The sequence below is a fragment of the Hyperolius riggenbachi genome, chromosome 9, assembly GCF_040937935.1.
Source record: "Hyperolius riggenbachi isolate aHypRig1 chromosome 9, aHypRig1.pri, whole genome shotgun sequence".
Classification (NCBI taxonomy): Eukaryota; Metazoa; Chordata; class Amphibia; order Anura; family Hyperoliidae; genus Hyperolius; species Hyperolius riggenbachi.
In genome coordinates, this window is record NC_090654.1 from 113,533,412 (window position 1) to 113,555,267 (window position 21,856).

General features: G+C 46.8%; 1 protein-coding gene across 3 annotated transcripts in view; it reads left to right on the forward strand.

Annotated features, from left to right (window-relative positions):
- Window positions 1-806: 806 nt before the first annotated feature.
- Window positions 807-21,856, forward strand: part of EXD1 (exonuclease 3'-5' domain containing 1) — a 72,677-nt gene continuing 51,627 nt past the window's right edge. The window contains exons 1-2 of one of the 3 annotated variants that reach the window (XM_068251665.1): window positions 807-979; window positions 15,485-15,636. In XM_068251665.1, coding sequence (XP_068107766.1) covers window positions 924-979; window positions 15,485-15,636 — 208 coding nt within the window. In that variant the 5' untranslated portion in view covers window positions 807-923. Of the gene's footprint in view, window positions 980-1,165; window positions 1,212-1,826; window positions 1,909-15,484; window positions 15,637-21,856 lie in introns of those variants that run through there. The other 2 variants (XM_068251667.1, XM_068251666.1) reach the window with 2 other exon arrangements.

A 21,856-nucleotide genomic window follows, 5' to 3' on the forward strand; every position in this document is an offset into this window, starting at 1 on the left:
ATAACACATGTATTATACTGTCCACGTTTTGATTTCAGTGAATGTTATATAGTAAATTACGAGAATTCTGTTCCTGGTGGGGGCCATGTCTTTTGCCCACAGTTAACACTAACTCGTGATGTCATTTCTGCCCTTTACTTTTTTTCTTGTCTCCTCCAATTGTTGAGTCGCCTCAGCCTTGCTTGTAAACACAAGTGAGTAGGGGATTAGGTTTCAGATAAGAAGCTGGCAGGGAAATAAAGGGAAGAGGAGGAATAGATTATAGATAAAAAGAACCCCAAGCATGCAATTCTTTGGCACGACTACTAAAGGGCCAGTGTTCCTTAAGTATGTGATAACTCCAAATCATAACAGCAGAAAAAGTTTTTAAAGTTTTGAATGCAGGAATTGCATCTTATCATCACTTAATACACTCAGACCAGTTGCTGTTGAAATATACCGCTTTAACAGTGTTAGAGACAGCAGATCAGCAGGATAGCCAGGGAACTGGTATTGCTTAAAAATAATTAAATATGGAAGCCTCCACATGTCTCGTTTCAGTTGTCCTTTTAACTGGTTGAAATGTATGTAAAACGTGAAAAAAATCGAAAAAATACATCAGAAAAAAAGTCAGTCCCTGAAGATTTTGCTTTAAAACTTTGTCTCTTTGAAACATCATACACAGCTTCTCTCCTGTTCTCGGTAAGCACTTTTTTGAGCGTTAAAACAAGAGTGTATATGCAAAAGTGAATCTACTATGCTCAGCACAGGCGGCGCGTAGACATTAGAAACTCCGCCTCCTAGTACTATCTGCAGAGGCCGCGCAGCAGCGGAGACTAGACCACGCTTGTGACGTCATTTGTCTGCACTGGAAACTAAGAAAGGCGCGAAGAGAGGCTAAGTTCAGCCAAGTCGTGAGCGGAGAGATGAAGAGGGGGTGAATAATGGACGAAATTCTTGTCCACCGGCAGGAGGAGGCGCAGCCACAGACACTTGTAGGGTGAGCTGTGTGTTACCGCTCGCTGAGGTTTGAGTGAGCATGTCACGCGTTTGTGTAGGGCGGTTCTGCTCATGCGCAGTACGGTCTATTCGCATCAGAGATGGGAAGTTCGGATCTTTTCAATGATCCGGATGATTCGAATCGGATCATTGAAGAGATCCGGATCTTTGATCCGAATCTCGGATCATTTTACTACCGGAAGCATTCGGGGGTGAAATGAACAGCAGGACAGGTCTGTGGACAGGAGAAGGGGAGGGAGTGGACACACAGAGAAGGGGAGAAGATGGACAGAGGGCAGGGAGTGGACAGAGAAGGGAGGAGGGACGAGCAGAGAGCAGAAATGTTTGCACGTAATACCCACATGCTGAAGTCATATGCTTTACATATATTTCACCTATATGTTCATCTGTACACTTTGAAAGAAAAGGTCGCACAGTGAAAGAAAGCATTCCCAGAAGATAAGTGCAGCTGTTTAGTGCCGAGTGCAGGAGGATTATATTGCCTTTCAATCACAGTGTCTGCAAAGTTACTGAGCTGTGCTGAGCCAAAAGCTTCCCATGTGTTCACTGTGCAGCACTACGGAACAGACAGCCTGTAATGAGCAGCACATTGCAGCCAGTATGTGTGCTCTACACATATCTGGCAGTGGCACCCATGTCCCCTCTCTCTCATCTACCTGTCTCCCTGCAAGGCTGCCTCCCTTCCAACAGAGCGATCCATCTCTGCTCTGCTTCTAAGACCCCGCTGCCCGCTGAGAGGGGGCATGTCGCTCCTGGCCCCGCCCTTTTTGCGATCCGAATCACTCATTTTGATGATTCGGATGATCGACTCATAAAATAGATTCGGATCAAAGATCCGAATCGTTCATGATCCGGACAACACTAATTCGCATCGCTGCGACTTAGGACATCTGTTGGTCCTGGTGCCAGGTGAGGTCAGGCATGTGCGCTCAGTGATGGGCTCCCGGTAGATGAGCGAGAGGCTTAGCCACGGGCAGACTGGCTGGAAGAGTAGCACTCTGCTGGCGGCCATTGGTAGTCATGTGTTGGGGGAGATGGTTGCAACATGCCGTGGTATATCTTGCAGAGGACTGTGTACCACTCTCCCCCACCCACATGCATTGAGCACTACCAATGATCAGGGAGCAGAACGAGATAATCCACAAGGCAACCTAAGCAGGTGCCTGGGGCTTAGTGAGTGTCAACAGGGTCCAGGTGCTATCACTTATGCCATCTTCCACCTCAGAGTACTCAAAGTTGGAGAAAGGCTATCTTGCTTAGGGCCCCTCTTAAAGGGCACTGATCACCTGTGCACTTATTTTTTTTCTTTACACTGACGCTCCCCGTAAGGGAGGTTTAATACGCAGTGGTGGGGGGTGTTAAGTTGCGTGCCTTTGCTTATCTACAGCCCTGTGCCATTGCTTACCTATCTCCCTGTAGGTAGCTATCACTGGCTGCACTTCAAAGGCTCTGCCTGTGTAGTGCACTCCTGGCTGCAATGCACGCTATAATACATGCTGGATCTGTAGTATGTAAATGTGTGTACCTCTTCCACCTGGGAAATGTACATACTACAGCCCTCAGCATGCATTGTAGCCAGGAGCGCACGTCACAGGTTATTTGAAGTGCGGCCAGCTGCAGACCGGTGATGGTTTCCTTCACTAGGATGGGGGAACAGCCCTCCATAGGTAAGCAATGCCTCTTCCCCTAACGGCATACTGCGTTTCAAACCTCCCTGGGGCGGTTCATTGTAAGAGAAAAAAAAAAGTACTTGTGCTTAGTGCGCCTTAATACACCCATCCGGTAGAGGCTTGTTCAGAAAAAAAGCAATAAAATGGGCCCTGCATTGACCCAAGGGATGAGCAGCAAAGGCGATGCTGATATCAGCGGAGATATCCAGGGCTGAGGAGGAGGAGCAATTTTGGGTACCTGGAGTCGGTGGTTTAATAAATGTCGGGAGTTGGAATGGGATGATTTTTCTGTACCAAATCCACAGCCCTAGTAAGTATTAGACCAAGGAGTCTGAGCCATTTTGGGTACCTGGAGTTGGAGTCTGTGGTTTCATAAATTGAGGAGTCGGATGATTTTTGTACCGACTCCACAGCCCTGGAGGTATCCCCGGTGCCCACATCACTGCTGCACCTTTTTTTTTACATGTATGCCATTGTAAAGCCCACCACTGAACACCAAAGATGGCCAGACCTTAGGGTGACTGCACTTTGAAAGAAGTGGGGGTAACGGTATACTGCATGTGGGATTATGTTTTTTTGGTGCAGTGATAACATGGAGGGGCCCTGGTGTGGGGAAGGGGGGGAGGAGTGGCTGCACAATGAGGGATATGCTGTGTCTACATTTAAATAGGGTGCCATGGTAATTTTGTGCACCGGGGATAGGTGTAAGTACTTACAAATATTCTACTATGGATCAGTGGGTAATTCCGATAGTAGAACCCCCTAACATACAGTCTTTGCTGCCAAAATCTGACTCCATCATGCTACTTAAGGCAGTGGTAGACTAAACCCGCCGCTACCATATTGCAGTTTATGCGGTGCCCAATTTAACATGGCCATGCCAGTGCCCAAATCAACCTGTTCTGGTATGCTACTGGAAGGACATTTTTAACCCATGATTGCGTTACAAAGAATGGAGGGGGTGGGTGGAAAAGGGCTGCATTGTGGGTACACTGTCAAAACCCACTGAGCACCAGTGGGCAGGTGGGGAACAGTAGCTTAATTCTGCAGAGTGTGGGGTTGAGTATAATTTGCTGCATTTCATATTTTGGTAATTCCTTTCTGCTGTGCATAAGAGGGGATAATTGCTGCTTTGTGGGGTATGTGCTGCCTTCCAAATATGTGGGCTATGTGCTGCATTGGATACCTGGTCAGCCTTTTGTGATCTGATTACTAGTCTGCCACCTGCCTCAATCTCTACCAGTGACCCCGACTTTGATTACCTGTCTGCCGCTTGTCTCAATCTCTGCCTGTGACCCTCTACTCTGATTACCTGTCTGCTGCCTGCCTCGATCTTTGCCTGTGACTCTCTACTCTGATTACCTGTCTGTGGCCTGCCTCAATCTCTGCCTGTGACCCAGACTCTGATTACCCTTCTGCTGCCTGCCTCGATCTCTGCCTGTGACTCTCTACTCTGATTACCTGTCTGCCACCTGCCTCGATCTCTGCTTGTGACCCAGACTCTGATTACCTGTCTGCAGCTTGCCTCGATCTCTGCCTGTGACCCTCTACTCTGATTACCTGTCTGCCACCTGCCTTGATCTCTGCCTGTGACCCAGATTCTAATTGCCTGTCTGCCGCCTGCCTCGAACTTTGCTTGTGACCCAGACTCTGATTACCTGTCTGCGGCTTGCCTCGATCTCTGCCTGTGACCCAGACTCTGATTACCTGTCTGCCGCCTGTCTCAATCTCTGCCTGTGACCCAGATTCTGATTACCTGTCTGACACCTGCCTCGATCTCTGCTTGTGGCTCAGACTCTGATTACCTGTCTGCCGCCTGCCTCGATCTCTGTCTGTGGCTCAGACTCTGATTACCTGTCTGCCGCCTGCCTCGATCTCTGTCTGTGACCCAGACTCTGATTACCTGTCTGCCGCCTGCCTCGATCTCTGCCTGTGACCCAGATTCTGATTACCTGTCTGCGGCATGCCGCGATATCTGTCTGTGACCCCGATTCTGTCTGATTACCTGTCTGCTACCTGCCTTGATCTCTGTCTGTGACCCAGACTCTGATTACTTGTCTACCTTCCTCGATCTCTGCCTGTGACCCAGACTTTGATTACCTGTCTGCCGCCTGCCTCGATCTCTGCCTGTTACCCAGATTCTGATTACCTGTCTGCCACCTGCTTCGATCTCTGCTTGTGACCCAGACTCTGATTACCTGTCTGCAGCTTGCCTCGATCTCTGCCTGTGACCCTCTACTCTGATTACCTGTCTGCCACCTGCCTTGATCTCTGCCTGTGACCCAGATTCTAATTGCCTGTCTGCCGCCTGCCTCGAACTTTGCTTGTGACCCAGACTCTGATTACCTGTCTGCGGCTTGCCTCGATCTCTGCCTGTGACCCAGACTCTGATTACCTGTCTGCCGCCTGTCTCAATCTCTGCCTGTGACCCAGATTCTGATTACCTGTCTGCCGCCTGCCTCGATCTCTGCTTGTGACCCAGACTCTAATTACCTGTCTGCCACCTGCTTCGATCTCTGCTTGTGGCTCAGACTCTGATTACCTGTCTGCCGCCTGCCTCGATCTCTGTCTGTGGCTCAGACTCTGATTACCTGTCTGCCGCCTGCCTCGATCTCTGTCTGTGACCCAGACTCTGATTACCTGTCTGCCGCCTGCCTCGATCTCTGCCTGTGACCCAGATTCTGATTACCTGTATGCGGCATGCCGCGATCTCTGCCTGTGACCCCGATTCTGATTAACTGTCTGCCACCTGCCTCGATCTCTGCTTGTGACCCAGACTCTGATTACCTGTCTGCCGCCTGCCTCGATCCCTGTCTGTGACCCAGACTCTGATTACCTGTCTGCCGCCTGCCTCGATCTCTGCCTGTGACCCAGATTCTGATTACCTGTCTACGGCATGCCGCGATATCTGTCTGTGACCCCGATTCTGTCTGATTACCTGTCTGCTACCTGCCTCGATCTCTGTCTGTGACCCAGACTTTGATTACCTGTCTGCCGCCTGCCTCGATCTCTGCCTGTTACCCAGACTCTGATTACCTGTCTGCCGCCTGCCTCAATCTCTGCCTGTCACCCAGACTCTGATTACCTGTCTGCCGCCTGCCTCGATCACTGCCTGTGACCCAGACTCTGATTACCTGTCTGCCGCCTGCCTCGATTGCTGCCTGTGACTCGCTTAAGAGCCTCATCTGCCTGTCTCTGACTTTGACATGATTCTCGACTATGATTAACTTCTACCTTCCCTGACTCAGATTGTCCAATGGATTTCCCTGCTCCACTACACTTCCTACTCCACCAGTCTGCCGGATTCTGTCCCGGCAATATGAAAGGAAAGGGGGGGGGGGGGGTTGCTCCAATAAATGCAAAATATTTTGTATTTGTCAACATGCAGCTGAAAAAAAGGCTACTATTTATTATTATAATTTAGAAAATATGTTTTATTTCTGAAATCTTGTATTTTTAATTTGGGTCCACTTTAAAATAATGTGTGGTTGTCACTGTAAGCTGTATACTATGCAACAAGTCCAAAGGTTTCCTGTGCACTGGTGCGCACAGTCCTTCCATAGTATACTACTTCATGACTTACAAACAAGAATGAAAAAATAGATGGCATTCAGTTCATTACACATTATTATGTGGCTGTGAGCTGTACAGAACATATTTTAAATGTGGTTACCATTCAAGAGATTTGGGGGACGTGCATGTGTGTATAGCTTGGAAATACACAATTTTTTAACCAAAAGCACATGCCTTTTTTTTCCCCATTGTAAAACAGTATATTTTATCATAAACATAATACAGTGCTGTAGTTGCTTGACAACTTGTTTGGAGCATGTGCTATACTGGCATGAGGAATCATAGGGGTGTATGCATTATACTGCGTTAAGCAGAAGTACATACTTGAAGTGTTATGCACAATGAGTAGAGAGTGTAATGCACTCATTGGGCTTGTTTCACTAAACTGTGATAACTCAAATAGCACACCTTATCAAAGATCACACCTTATGAAAAGATATCACACCTTACCTTATCAAAGTTAACACTCCTTATCGGAGAAGCATAGCGAGCGCTACAAACTTATGCCTGCTTATTGGCAATGGCATTCGTCCTGCCCTAAACCCCTGCGGGTTCATAGCGCTTGCTACTACTACCCTACTCTGATAAGGCATGTTAACTTTGATAAGGCGTGTTAACTTTGATAAGGTGTGATATCTTTAATAAGGTGTGATATATTTGATAAGGTGTGATATCTTTTCAAAAGGTGCAATATCTTTGATAAGGTGTGATATTTGAGTTATCACAGTTAAGGCCCATACACACGTCGGATTTTAGCGAATGACCCGTCGTTTGAACGTTCCGTCGTTCGGACGTTTTCGCGTCAAATCCGACGTGTGTACAGACTATCGTTCGGGTGATAAGACTGGTTACCAGCGATCCGCCCGGCGGATCGTTGGTAACCAGTCTTATCACCCGAACGATAGTCTGTACACACATCGGATTTGACGCGAAAACGTCAGAACGACGGAAGTTCAAACGACGGGTCGTTCGCTAAAATCCGACGTGTGTATGGGCCTTTAAAGTGAATCAAGCCCATTGTGTGGTAAGACTTTATGCACATCATTCTGCTTAATGCAGTTTAGTGCATACGCCCCGTATAAAAATTGACGGTCAAAGGAGACAGCCAATAGGATGAGCCACCCTGTCTAACTACTGAACCCATTAGTACAGATGTACTGCTGGACGGGACATCAGAAAGGAAACCACTTGTTTCAGATTACATTATACTTGTGTGTTTATTTTGGTATTGCATTACTATCTGTGAGTGAGCAGTTGTGCATAAAATCCTTTCCCTGGCTAGGTGCAAGATAATTCAATTCAATGCATGATGTGAATTACAGAGGTTCTTCCAGGACTCCAGTTATGAAGCCCAAACAAATATCCACCAAGGTTCTGTGCATTTCAGGCAGAGTTTTGCTTTTCACATACTTGTGGGGCTCTCATTTTAGTTGTATTAATAGGTGTGGGGGGGAGGTGATTTTACAGAAGGGGAACTATGTGGTACATTTGCACATTCAAAGGGAACTCATGACTTTATTTTACATGTGAAGGCTTTAATAGAGGTGTACAGACACTGTTAGGTCCAAATTTCTGTCTGGGGCCTTGTTGAGGAAATTTCTCCCATTGTGACCCTGCAGTATTAACCATTATCACCTCTGTACATTTAAAAAGTATTGCAATGTTTTGTCTAGAGTTCAGATGTTCTCCAGAACAGCTGATTATAACCCAAATCCCACAATGGCTAATTTACACTATATCTTATTGCCAAAAGTATTGAGGTGCCCACTCCAAATCATTGAATTCAGGTGTTTCAATCACATATGGAAAAAGGTGTATAAAATCAAGCACCAAGGCATACATATTACTTATCCAAACATTTGTGAAAGAATAGATTATTATAGAGCAGGGGTGTCAAACTCAGACAAAGTGGGCCAAATTTGAACACTGACACTTAGTCGTGGGCCTCAATTTCTACTGGCCACCTTATAAAGTTGCCTGGTGTCTAATTGCCCCCCAACTCCTATACAGTTCCCTAGTGTCTAGTGGCCCCCACACTCCCTATACAGTTCCCTAGTGTTTAGTGCTTTCCACCTACCTCCCCATATGGCTTCCCTGGTGTTGTAGGGCTTCACCTCCAGTATAGCTTCCCTGGTGGTCCAGAGTGGGCCAAACATAATGCAAAGTGGGGAAACCCCTTGAGGGCCAAACTCGGCCCGCGGGCCGGAGTTTGACATGTATGCTATAGAGCTTAGTGAATTCCAGCATGGTGCCGTGATATGATGCCACCTGTGCAATATTTCCATTCATGAAATTCCCACGCTACACATTTTTCCACACTCATTTGTCAACGGTATTATAACAAAGTGGAAGTAACTGGGAACAACAGTAACTCAGCCATGTTAAATCTGCGGGGTCATCACATACGGAAGTGCAAATCGCACAGAAGTCACCAACGTTCTGCAGTCATTTGCTTGAGACCTCCAAACTTCATATTGCCTTCCATCACCAAGTGCAATGCAAGGAGTTAGATGCAGTTATGTAAAGCACGCCACCACGGGACTCTAGAGCAGTGGAGACGTGTTCATTGACGGTATGAATCACACCTCTGTCACACTACATGTTTGAAGCGCTGGAAAGCTGAGACAATGCTATTGAGGAAGCCTCAGGCACAATACAAGGGAGCTATAAAAAATTGACATGCTAACTTTGGCACACTATGCGTTGTATGTGTCAGTGCCCCTTTTTGGTCTTGGCGTCATTCCTTGGGCTCAGCCGTGTCAGAAAGATCCCAGGAATGCTGAAAAACCACAGTCCCTAGAGACAGACTAGTGAGCTCAAGCAAAAGGCAGATTTGGGCATACTTCATGCTGTGTCATGCTTTCAGTATTCCACACATTAGCTGCTCCCCCAATTGTAGCTGCTAGTATGTATCTGGCATTGTGCTATTTGTAGTCCTGCACTGTAAGACTTCCCAGACACTTTCCATCTGTTCATCATTTCGCTCTGCTGCAGGTCTCCTGGATGTCTCAAAACTGGCCAGGGAACAGCTTCTGTACAGCAGTAGGAAACTTGACAAAACTGTCATTTCAGCTTTATCCTGTGCTACAATGGCCTCTGCTGTTTGATTACAGTACAGCAGCCACCTCTATCTAGTATACTATTGTTTTATTTTTGTCAGAGTGCCTGATTTACATCACATTCTCGGTCTTTGGTTTTTGACACTCTGGTCTTTGGGTCTTTGGTTTGCATCGGTCAGTGGGGTGCAATTTATGCAAAAGAAGGTTATAAATGACATTTTCTGTATGTTTAGAGTGGTGCTGCTTCAGAATAAATTTGAGGCCAATCAGACACCTCCGTATGAGCATTGTATGATAATTTTCTGTTTGTATTTCTCACCATTGAGGACAACATTAATCTTGAACAAATCCCTGACTCCCTTTGTAGAATTGCAGCCTAGGGTTGCCGCAGTATACCGGTATGACGGTATAATCATGGTTTGATTGTGCCTGGTATGATTACCATGCACAATCTAGTTTTACCGTTTTTTTTGGGGGGGGGGGGGGGGGGAGGGGACAGCGAAGTAGCGGCGAGCGCACAAACAGCGGCGGGGATAAATAAATACTCACTTGCTGGGTCCTGCATGCTGTACTGGCTTCATTCTACTTCCTGTTCTTGCGTCCCATTTCTCTGAAACAGCGCCCACTGGGCACTATTACAAGGAGATGATACGCAAGAATAGGAAGAAGAATGAAGCCAGTACAGCGTGCAGGACCCGGCAAGTGAGTATTTGTAGTGTGTGTGTGTCCCGGCTCTTTATACTGTGGGCATCTATCCTGCCTACACCTATCCCTGGCTACCTATGCTGCGGTCACCTATTCTGCCTACACCTATCCCTGGCTACCTATGCTACAGACGTATATTCTGGCCATACCTATCCCTGGCTACCTATGCTGCGGCCACCTACTACTGGCCATACCTATCCCTGGCTACCTATGCTGCGGCCACCTACTACTGGCCATACCTATCCCTGGCTACCTTCGCTGCGGTCACCTATTCTGCCTACACCTAACCCTGGCTACCTATGCTGCAGACGTCTATCCTGGCTACACCTATCCCTGGCTACCTATGCTGCGGTCACCTATTCTGCCTACACCTAACCTTGGCTACCTATGCTGCAGACGTCTATCCTGCCTACACCTAACCCTGGCTACCTATGCTGCGGTCACCTATTCTGCCTACACCTAACCCTGTCTAACTATGCTGCAGAAGTATATCCTAGCTACACCTATCCCTGGCTGCCAATGCTGCGGCCACCTACTACTGGCCATACCTATCCCTGGCTACCTATGCTGCGGTCACCTACTTCTGGCTACACCAATCCCTGGCTACCTATGCTGCGGCCACCTACTACTGGCCATACCGATCTCTTACTACCGATGCTGCGGCCACCTACTACTGGCCATACCTATCCCTTACTACCGATGCTGCGGCTACCTACCCTGGCTACACGTATCCCTGGCTACCTATGCTGCGGCCACCTATCCTGCCTACACTTATCTCTGGCTACCTATGCTGCTGCTACCCCTATCCCTGGCTACCTTTGCTGCTGCCACCTACTACTTTCTACACCTAACCCTGGCTACCTATGCTGCGGCCACCTACTACTGGCTACACCTATCCCCAGCTGCCTATGCTGCGGCCACCTATTACTGGCTACACCTATCCCTGGCTACCTATGCTGCGGCCACCTTCTATTGGCTACACCTATCCCTGGCTACCTGTGCTGCAGCCACCTACTTCTGGCTACACCAATCCCTTGCTACCTATGCTGCGGCCACCTACTACTGGCCATACCTATCTCTTACTACCGATGCTGCGGCCACCTACTACTGGCCATACCTATCCCTTACTACCGATGCTGCGACCACCTATCCTGGCTACACGTATCCCTGGCTACCTATGCTGCGGTCACCTATCCTGCCTACACTTATCTCTGGCTACCAGTGCTGCTGCTACCCCTATCCCTGGCTACCTTTGCTGCTGCCACCTACTACTTTCTACACCTAACCCTGGCTACCTATGCTGTGGCCACCTACTACTGTCTACACCTAACCCTGGCTACCTATGCTGCGGCCACCTACTACTGGCTACACCTATTCCTGGCTGCCTATGCTGCAGCCACCTATTACTGGCTACACCTATCCCTGGCTACCTATGCTGCGGCCACCTACTATTGGCTTCACCTATCCCTGGCTACCTTTGCTGCTGCCACCACCTATCCTGGCTACACCTATCCCTTGCTACCTATGCTGCGGCCACCTACTACTGTCTACACCTAACCCTGGCTAGCTATGCTGTGGCCACCTACTACTGGCTACACCTATCCCTGGCTACCTATGCTGCGGCCACTTACTACTGGCTACACCAATCCCTGGCTACCTATGCTGCGGCCACTTACTACTGGCTAAACCAATCCCTGGCTACCTATGCTGCGGCCACCTACTACTGGTTACACCTATCCCTGGCTATGCTGCGGCCACCTACTACTGGCTACACCTATCCCTGACTACGAATGCTGCGGCCACCTACTACTGGCTACACATATCCCTGGCTACCTATGCTGCGGCCACCTATTACTGGCTACACCTATCTCTATCTCCACCAGGACTTTAGCAGGAGCAGGGTGAGCCTTTTTACAGTCTTACCCAGTGCCCCAAATCTCCTGGCGGCTTAATCAAATGTATGCCGAGGGAGTGGGGCGCATGAGCAACCCTGGGCTCGTGTTAAATGTACTGTTTCGGGACCAATAATCTGTTTCTATCTCCTAATGGCTGTATGTCTGTCCTGATGAGAAGGTCTAGTGGCCTGACCCTTTTCAAATTAATGGATCATACGTGTTAAATGGATTTCCTTTTAGGGCTCGTTTCCACTTGTGTGGCGTGCGTCTCGCAGACGCACGCCGGCACTGAGCGGGTGGGCGGGATCGCAGGTGAATCCCATCAGCCGTGTCATGCACGGCTATGGGGATCGCAGCCTCCGCTGCAAATTCTGCGGGGGGTTTCGGCCGAATCGCTAGCGCAAGCGATTCGGCCGGCGGCGCCGTTATACCCTATGGCAGAGTTTCCATGCGCGATTTGCCTGCGGGGAAGTTCTGCGGCGGAAACCGCGATAGTGGAAACAGGCCCTTATACTAAAGTGGTATTTAATTTTATTTCACTTTTTTGACATTTTGGATTTGTTCCCCCCCCCCCCCCCCCTAAATTGCCAGGGCAATTGCAAGCACTGAGCGCTTTTGTGAGCGCCTTTTTCCACTATCAAACGCAATCACAAACACCAGCGATTGCGATTTTTCTTTTTTTTCATAATTTTGTTATGCGATTGCGATTTTTCATTTGCTTTGCATTATCACTCTTAGTGATTCTACTTGCAAATCGCTTTCTGGAGCAATTCTATCGTGGAAAATACTTCTCATGATTTTTATATTAGTAGCAACCCTAGCGATTTACAAATCACTAGCGATTTGTGATTTTGTGATTCAGCTGTGCAGTAGGAAAGGGCCCTGAAAGCACTTTTCCCTGCGCTTTCAGATTTGTGATTTTTAGAAGCGCTTTTCTAAACACTTTTGTTAGGCGATTTGAATTTTTCTTCCTGAATACAATGAGGAAGTGAACTCTTTGACCTGGAACTGAATGCAATTAATAAACATTGCGAGCAAAAGCACTCACAAAATCGCTTTCAAATCGCTTTTTAGAACGCTTAGCGATTTTCCTATACATTGCATTAAAGCTCAAACGCTCAGAAAATGATGCAAGACCCGCGTTTGCGCTCGGAAAGATGGCTCATCGCTCATGTGAAAACACTCACATAGAGCAACATTACATGAGCGCTTTTAAAAAATCACCAGCTCTCGTAGTGTGAACAAGCCCCCTATTACTTTTGCTCAATAAAAGATTTTGAAAACGAAAAGGACTTGAAATACATCTTGCAATCCCCGGTCTGCTTTGAATGGTTTGCCTTGGAGCTACCTGGTGATGTAATATAAATGCTTTGTGTCTTGTGTCCTTGCTCAGTCTTGCACAGTGTGACCAGAGACGCAATACTTTCTTCCACAACCTCACCTTGGCAGCAGAGTTTGGCTGTTCCTCACCCAGCTGTAAGCCTCCTACTTAGCTTTTTTGGTTTCAGTAAATTACTCTTTCAACCTAGGTTTGAAAATGTCTGTTAGCACCTGTTTGGAATAATTGGTTAAACATACACGACTATAATCCTGTAAAATCCTCGTGCAAATGTACGTATAATAATTTTGTTTTGAAGGCAAAGGGAGTGACACCAAATACTGATTGGCCTTTACTTTTGCGAACTCATCTTGCATTTTATAAATTGATAAGCATAAACAATATTAATAAAAACCAGTCATTCTTAACATAATTTTTTCACACCTGTTTCACACCTGCCTTAAAGGGAGTCTGAAGTGTAATTTAAAAACAAAAAACAGATACTCACCTAAGGAGAGGGTAGGCTCTGTGTCCTAAAGAGCCTTCCCGTTCTCCTCCCGGTCCCTGCGTTTCCTCACAGTATTCCCTGTTAGCAGTCTACAACTCTTCGGTCGTAGACTGCTCTCTTCTGGGTTGGGCTGGCTTTGGCAGTATTTGGAAGCAATCGGGTTCTGAAGATGGGCCACTCCGCACTGCATACACGTGAGTGCCCTTGCTTGCGCTTGCACTGTACAGAGCTGCCTGTCTTCGGTAGCCCGAGTGCTTCCGAACACTGCCGAAGTCTCCAATGGCGGGAGATTTACACCGAGAAGCCTGCAGGTAAGTATCTGTTTTTTGTTTTAAAGGGGACCTGAGGTGAGAGGGATATGGAGGCTGCCATATTTATTTCCTTTTAAACCATACCAGTTGCCTGGCAGTCCTCTTAACCCATGTGTCTCTAAAGGCGCGTAGACACGCCATACCACCGCAAATGACAGGTCCGTCAGACCCTCCTTCTGGGCGAATGTTTAGCCCACAGTAGCACGTGTGTACGTGCTGTCGACAGACTGACAAGGCTGTTTCTGAACGATCCGCTCAGCTCATGCTCACAATCCAATTGCTTTTTTAGCCGAAGACCAATTAGGTCTGTGCTACTGCACAGGTGCAGTGCGGTGGCACACATGCGATCTTCGGGTGTCTCAGCGATGCAATGGCCTGGCAGAGGAGGTTGAGGAAAAGCCCCTGGAGAAGTCAGAGGCTTCCCTCTGCAGAGGTAAGTATCCAAAATGTTAGGTTATAAACCTGACAGATTTACTTTAAATGGTTTTACAGTACTGTGGGGGCATGTATGTGTGTGTATATAATAATATTGCTAACATTTGGACAGCGCTTTTCTCCTGTCAGACTCAAAGCACTTAGAGGAACTCCAGTGAAAATAATGTAATAAAATGTTTTGCTTAATTTCTACAATAATTACGTATAAATAATTTATTCAGTGTTTGCCCATTGTAAAATCTTTCCTCTCCCTGATTTACATTCAGACATTTATCGCATGGTGCCATTTTTACCGCTGGAAGGTTATGTCAGTAGAAGAAGATTACATTTTATCTTTAAGAGCTGCAGCCACTTGGGGTTCGCTCAGTAGGCACCCTGCAGCGTTAGGGAGTCTTGCCCAATGACTCTTTACTGAGTAGGTAAAGGCTTCAGCCAGGATTCAAACCCTGGTCTCCTATGTCAGAGGTGGTGGCCTATATGTGTGTATTCTTTAACTGTCAACCATATGTTTTTGTGTTGTAAGCTTTGAACTAGTTCTAATCCAAAATCCAACCAGTTATGCAGTGCTTACACTAAACATCACCACACCAAAACAGTTATAAATGGTTTTGCTAATATTGTTATGGGACTCCAAATTAGGCAATCAACAGTATGGCATTGGAAGCAGAGGAGACACATTGTGACAAATAAAATGGTGAGAAAATCTATATATATTGACTGGCGTTGTACAGGCATTTATAATATAACTATAACTAATATAACTTGTAATATTGTGCTTAGTCTTCTGGTAGGAAGCTGTTGCTGGAGATTGGAGGTGTGGCGATGGATTATTAGTGGAAGTGCTGCATTATATGAATTATTTTGGATCCAACGCTTTGTATCTGGCAAGGCCTGGACTGAATTTTTGTCTGACCTGTAGTGCCCCTTCTCCATTACAAACTTTTGTTTAGGGAATTTTTATGGTTTTACTGGTATTTTTCATTTTTTGTTTTGTGCTGATTTTAATTGCAGGTGTTTACTTGGAGATTTCAATATGGACACAACTACTGAAGATTACTTGGCCAGGATTATTGGGCAGAAGGTCAAAATTACAACAGTCAGTGGATGCTTTCAAGGACTGTTAACGGGTGTTGACCCTGACCGCATAGTAACTTTAATGAAAGGTAAGTGACAGTGACCCATGACATATTCTATTTCTGCTATTCAGCTACATCTGAACGTCTCCCCTCATACACCTGACATCAATGTGGGATCTGGGGCCAGTAGGCTTGTGTTAGGATTTCAAAATTTTCCATATGTGTATACGGAGCACACGCCTCAGTGTTCATCTTAGATACAGACTGTGAGATTTGCAGGTGAGCGGTTGTACAATATTGCCTGTGTTTATCCTTCACTATCCATTCCAAGTGAGAAGTGCCACACTATTTCTGTTTCTGCTGTGAATTTGTGTTAGGATTTGCAGGGCAATTCAGGGTTCAGCCATACCACAGGTTGAAGTTTCTCTGGGATGGTAAAAAGACCTGCAGAGGCTTCTGTAGCACGCCAACAAGTGATGGCAGCTGAAACTGAGCAGGAAGAGGGAGAACGTTTTTTTTTTGTTTTGTTTTTTTGACTGGCTGCCTTGAAGGAAACGCAGTCCCCAATTGCTCAGCAGGGAGAAACGGGTCCCTGGAAGCTACAGCAACACCCTGTAACCCATCTGACTAGTTTAGGGTGACTAAACCACTGATTCCATTACAGAACCAGGCAAGAGAACACCAACGTCATCGGAGGGTATCCACTGCACGCTGGGCTGAAGAGCTTACACTCCATCTGCCCCCTGCAGGGCTGCCCGGGCACCCCTGATGGGAGAGCTACACTGCAATGGGGGGGCTGGGCAATTGTCCGGTTTGCCTCTATGGAAGCCTTGGTCCTGTATTTCTCTGTCCTGACCCACCAGGCTGATTTTTAATATACTTGCTCATCATAGGCCTGAATGAACTTTTCAGACATTCAAGCTTGGAGCATGGCATAACTGGCATTCGCATGTGAAACAGACCCTCTAGGAGAGCAACAGTGCCCATCTGATTTGCAACAATCTGCTGCTGGTGAATGCTGAGTGCCTGCTTTTCCCATTCCTGGTTAGTTACCCCATCACTTAGGATTTATTCACACGAGCGTTGTGGCTGATTTCCTGTCACAACTGTCACCAGAAAGAGGACCATAGCACACTATAAAGCTATTTGGAACACTTTACTCATTTGTAAGCAGCATTTCTTCAGTGACTTGTTAACTGCATGAAAATTGCTGCAAACACCCCTGGCACTTGGAAATGCTGCCTCCATTGACTCAACAAGATGGGGTTGAGTAACACTGTTTGTCAAATCACCCCTTCCCCAGTATGCTCTTCTCTTCACATCTGCCTGAGAATACAAGTTCTTCTTCAAATGTATGCTTGTTCATAGTTGCTTCTGTGTAGCAGAACTCATTGAGGAACATGTGATATATTTGATCAGGTGATAGAATTCTAAAGGTGGCCATGCACCTATAGATTGCCATCAGATAGATCCCACTCTGATCGAATCTGATCAGAGAGGGATCTATTGGCTGCCCAGACACTGCAAACAGATTTTGAATCAATTTCAGCATGCAATCTATTCAAAATCTATGGAGCCGCCGCCTTCCTTTCCACCCAGGTCTCCTTTTATCAGTTCTCTCCCCAGCTGGCAGCAGAGCTCTCACCTATTATTATTATTATTACTATTTATTGTATTTATAAAGCGCCAACAAATTACGCAGCGCTGGCGCGTGTTCTCCTGTGGCCAGTGGTTTACAGGGATGCTCGGGTAGTGCTTTTTATTACCCGCCCGGATCCGGGTACCCAGATATCCGGATCCGGGTATCCGGATCCGACCTTGCGGATATCCGATCCGGATATCCGACCAAATTACCCGCGAGTACCCGACCTATTCGGGTATCCGGATAGAAAACCCGGAAGTGCCCTTTAAATAGCGTTAAAATGGTTTTTAGGGGGGGCGGAGCTTGCCATGGAGGAGTGAAGACGCGACACGGGTGAGCTCCTCGGCCTGACCGACCTAAAGCTACATAAATAGCCTACTTTGCAGCTAGCCCCGGGGGCAAAAATATGTCCGGACGATCCAAGAAAGCAAAGGGAGCAGATACACCGCACAAGAACACGCAGCAGCAGGTTACCAAATACCTTAGGAGGAACGAGGCCACTCAAACTCCAAGCAAGATGGCGGAAGCGACACGCTCGAACGAGATGGCGCCATCCCCTGATACTGAATCGGCTACAGCCCGCTCCCTAAGCAAAATCAGGGACTATTTACACAGCCTGCCTACAAAATCTGACCTGGCAGAGCTTGCGGAGCGCATCACAGCGGCCACCAGAGCGGACCTGCAGAGCATACAGTCGGAGGTCTCCGCGCAAGAAGGCCAACTCACAGTAGTAGAAGCGGATGCGGAGGAGATGAGAAGGGACATACAAACACTAAAGTCCCAACAAGCACACCTGACTAAGGTAAATGCAGCGCTGCGCATGGGGCTAGAAGATCAGCAGAACCGCAGCAGGCGCTGCAACATACGTGTGAGAGGGCTCCCAGAGGACATTTTGGCGGCACAACTAGGCCCAACCCTGCAAACTATCTTTAACACCATATTAGCCCAGCCAGAGGACAAACCCCTGAAGTTCGATAGGGTACACAGAGCCTTGAGACCAAAACCTGCGACAGGAGAGCTGCCGAGGGATGTGATCTGCAGGCTCCACTACTTCAGCACAAAAGATGCTATCATGCAAGCCGCAAGAAAAATGGAGTCGATTGAATACGAGGGGCATAGCTTGATGTTGTTCCAGGATCTAGCACCCAGCACGCTGGCCCAGAGGAGAGCCTTACAACCGCTATTAAAAATTCTTAAAGACAAAGGCGTGATGTATAAATGGGGCTTCCCTTTCCAGCTAATCGTTATGAAAGAGGGTAAAACCTTTACCCTGAAGGATCCTGCTGACCTCCCCAACTTGTTCCGAGACCTCTCTCTACCCTCCGTAGAAGTGCCGGAATGGCAACCGGACAAGCTATTCATCGCCACACCACAAAAGGATCAGAAGAAAAGATTGGCGGACAGCCCCCCACGAGCATAACTCCCGCCGGGGTATTTATCGAAGGACCTCCGATGCCTTGGTCTCGTTGAAGGCAGATAAGTACCACATGACAATGGGGCCTAGCCTAAAGGCGGGAAACCGCCATATTAGTACTGACGTGGAACCGGACAATGGGGTCTGTTCGCCGGTGTGGGGGGGCGTTTGCTAGCATGAGCTGAATAATAAGAACTCATTCCGGAGAACTTAACTTTGAATGCCGTGGTAGAATGCAGGCGGGAACACTCTGACATGGGGACAAAGTGAAAAAAAGGAAAAAGCTGATAGGGGAAGATGGAAGGGAAAGGGGGGAACAGGGGGATTGACGCTGCCACGGGTCAGGAGAGCTGACAGTTAATTGTTTAATGAGCTTGGTTACCTTACCCGGATGGTAGAAACTGATTTACGGATTATAAATATACGTGATAAATACTAATATGCAGTTTTCCTCTCTTGAAGGCGAATCTGTACACATGTTTATAGGTCAGATACTCCACACCCCCCCAATTTTGCATGCATGTCCTCCCACCCCCGCGCAGACAGAGCTATGCCAGCTAGATGTTACACACTATAATATGGCTTGTGGATAACAAATGTATTTCTATATAACGTTGGCTGAGGCCTCTTCTCCCCCCTGGGGCCTTGTTTTGAGGTAATATGTTGCGTTTCCCCCTAGGGTCCACAAAGGAGAGGGTGCGTGCTGAGTTCCATGGGGCTATGGAGGAGGTGTATTGTGCATAGGCTATAAACGTTAGCTAATCTATCAAAGGTCGGTTAGTGGCAGAGGAAAGTCATGCCCGAGAAACGAAAACTCGTTCCCGTGGTGGCTTTCTATCTCCCACATAGGATACACAGGCGAATCTGGAACCAATCGTTGGTGCAGATTCTAACTTGTTATTTCTTCTTTGTGAAGAACCTGTTCTATTGGTTTGATGTTATTGTTCTTGTTATTTCTGAGGTAGAGACCTCTAGAGATGTGACGTGTCCCCGCCTTGCCCAACATTACACAACACTATGGCTCTTACAAAAATAATATCCATCAACGCCAAGGGCCTGAATATCCCAGAGAAGAGAAGGACCCTTCTTAGAGATATGAAACAGCAACGCGCACAAATAGTCCTCATACAAGAGACACATTTTAAAAGTCATAGACCACCGAAACTGAGTAATAAAGATTTCCCATATGCCTACACCAGTAACTCTCCAGATAGCAAAACAAAGGGGACTGCAATACTACTCAATAAAAACCTGGCCTTTAAGGAAACGGGTGTTTCTCAAGATCCTAACGGTACATATACACTGATCAAAGGTACGATTTTGGATCGCAAGTATACTATTGGATCCATCTACGTTCCTAATGTAGACCAAGACAAATTCATACTGGGGTTTTTGGCAAAGCTAGATATGTTTGCAGAAGGCAGTGTCATCCTGGGTGGAGACCTTAATGTGACCCTAAATCCGTCCCTAGACTCATCTCAAAACAGATCTTCCCTGACTTTTGCCAAATTGAATAAAATCAAGAAGGCATTGCACGACAGGCAATTAGTGGACGCCTGGAGATTGGAACATCCCACGACAAGGGACTACTCCTTTTTACTCTTCGGTGCACAATATGTACTCGAGACTCGATTATATCATGATCTCCGCACAATCTCCTATCGGAACTTGCGAATACAGACATCGGTAGTATCACCTACTCCGATCACGCTCCGGTGACAGTAGCAATGATCTGTGCACCTAAGAGAGGTACTCCATTTACGTGGCGTATGAACGTGTCCTTGCTCCAGGACTCCTCCTGCTCAGAGAAAATAGAACAACAGATAAGAGAATATTTTAGGGAAAATGATAAAGGAGAGGTCATGCAATCAATTGTCTGGGAAACACACAAATGTATGATAAGGGGCTATCTCATCAAAATGGGGACTAAAATTAAAAGGGAGAGAGAAAAGGTTATAAAGGGGCTTCTGGAAGAGATACAGCGGCTAGAATCAAGACATAAACAAACCCTAGCAGAGGACACTTTGACTCATCTGTTAGAGGCCAGAAAGAAGTTACAAGTAATGCTGCAAAATAGTGCCAAAATGGCGGCAAGTAGGTGTCAAAACACATTCTTCTTACATGGCAATAAGTCAGGGAGGCTTTTGGCAAGGGCGCTCAAACAGCAGCAGAGAACGTATATATCTCAAATCGTAGATGCAAAGGGGCAAAAACACATTAGAAACGAGTCCATCGCTAGAAGTTTTCAAGATTTTTATACTAAACTATATAACCTTACTAGTAAAGAGGGGGAAAATAGAAGGGAAGGAACTATCTCAGCTATCTCACAATATCTTAAAGAAGCTAACATGCCCAAATTAACGGAAGAGATGGTTAAAGAAATGGAAACCCCTTTTTCTGAGACAGAAATTATGCAAGTAATTTCAGGGATTAAATCAGGCAAAGCACCGGGCCCAGACGGGTTTCCCGTTGAATACTATTAGAAATATAAAGGACTGTTGGCATCACATTTGTGTAAACTTTTTAATGCTCTAGCAGACCGAGAAAAATTATAGAGAGTTTACCGAAGCAGACATTGGAATCACATGTCACTGTTATTGCAAAACCTAACAAGGACTCGGCGGCTTGTGGGAGTTACGGTACACGTCAGGGTTGTCCTCTGTCTCCCCTAATATTTGCGCTAGCTCTGGAACCATTTTTATGTCAGATACGACAAAACGCGGATATTGGGGGATTGCAAATTGGCCAGACCACGCATAAAGTGGCAGCATACGCAGACGATCTGCTTTTCTTCTTGACATCCCCAGTGACCACCTTGCCTAGTCTGATGTCTGCATTCGATAGATTCGGTGAACTGTCATTCTTTAAGATTAATTACGACAAATGTGAGGCCTATAACACAGGCTTGCATGAGAAAATAAAACAGCTAGAGCGGAATTTCCCCTTTAAATGGAAATCCCAAAATATTAAATATTTAGGAACATTTATCTCGGACTCATTACCAGAGATTTATACATATAATTTCCCTCCCATGCTTAGGGCCCTGCGAGCAGATCTAAAAAAATGGGACCTGCCACAATTCTCGTGGCTTGGCAGAATTGCGATTGTCAAGATGAATGTCATGCCGAGGCTGCTGTATCTCTTCCAGACCCTCCCAGTCCCAATCCCACCGACCTTTTTACAGCAAGCCCAAACAGCCTTTAATCAGTACATCTGGAAAAAGAAACCTCCTAGAATTCACAGAAATATAA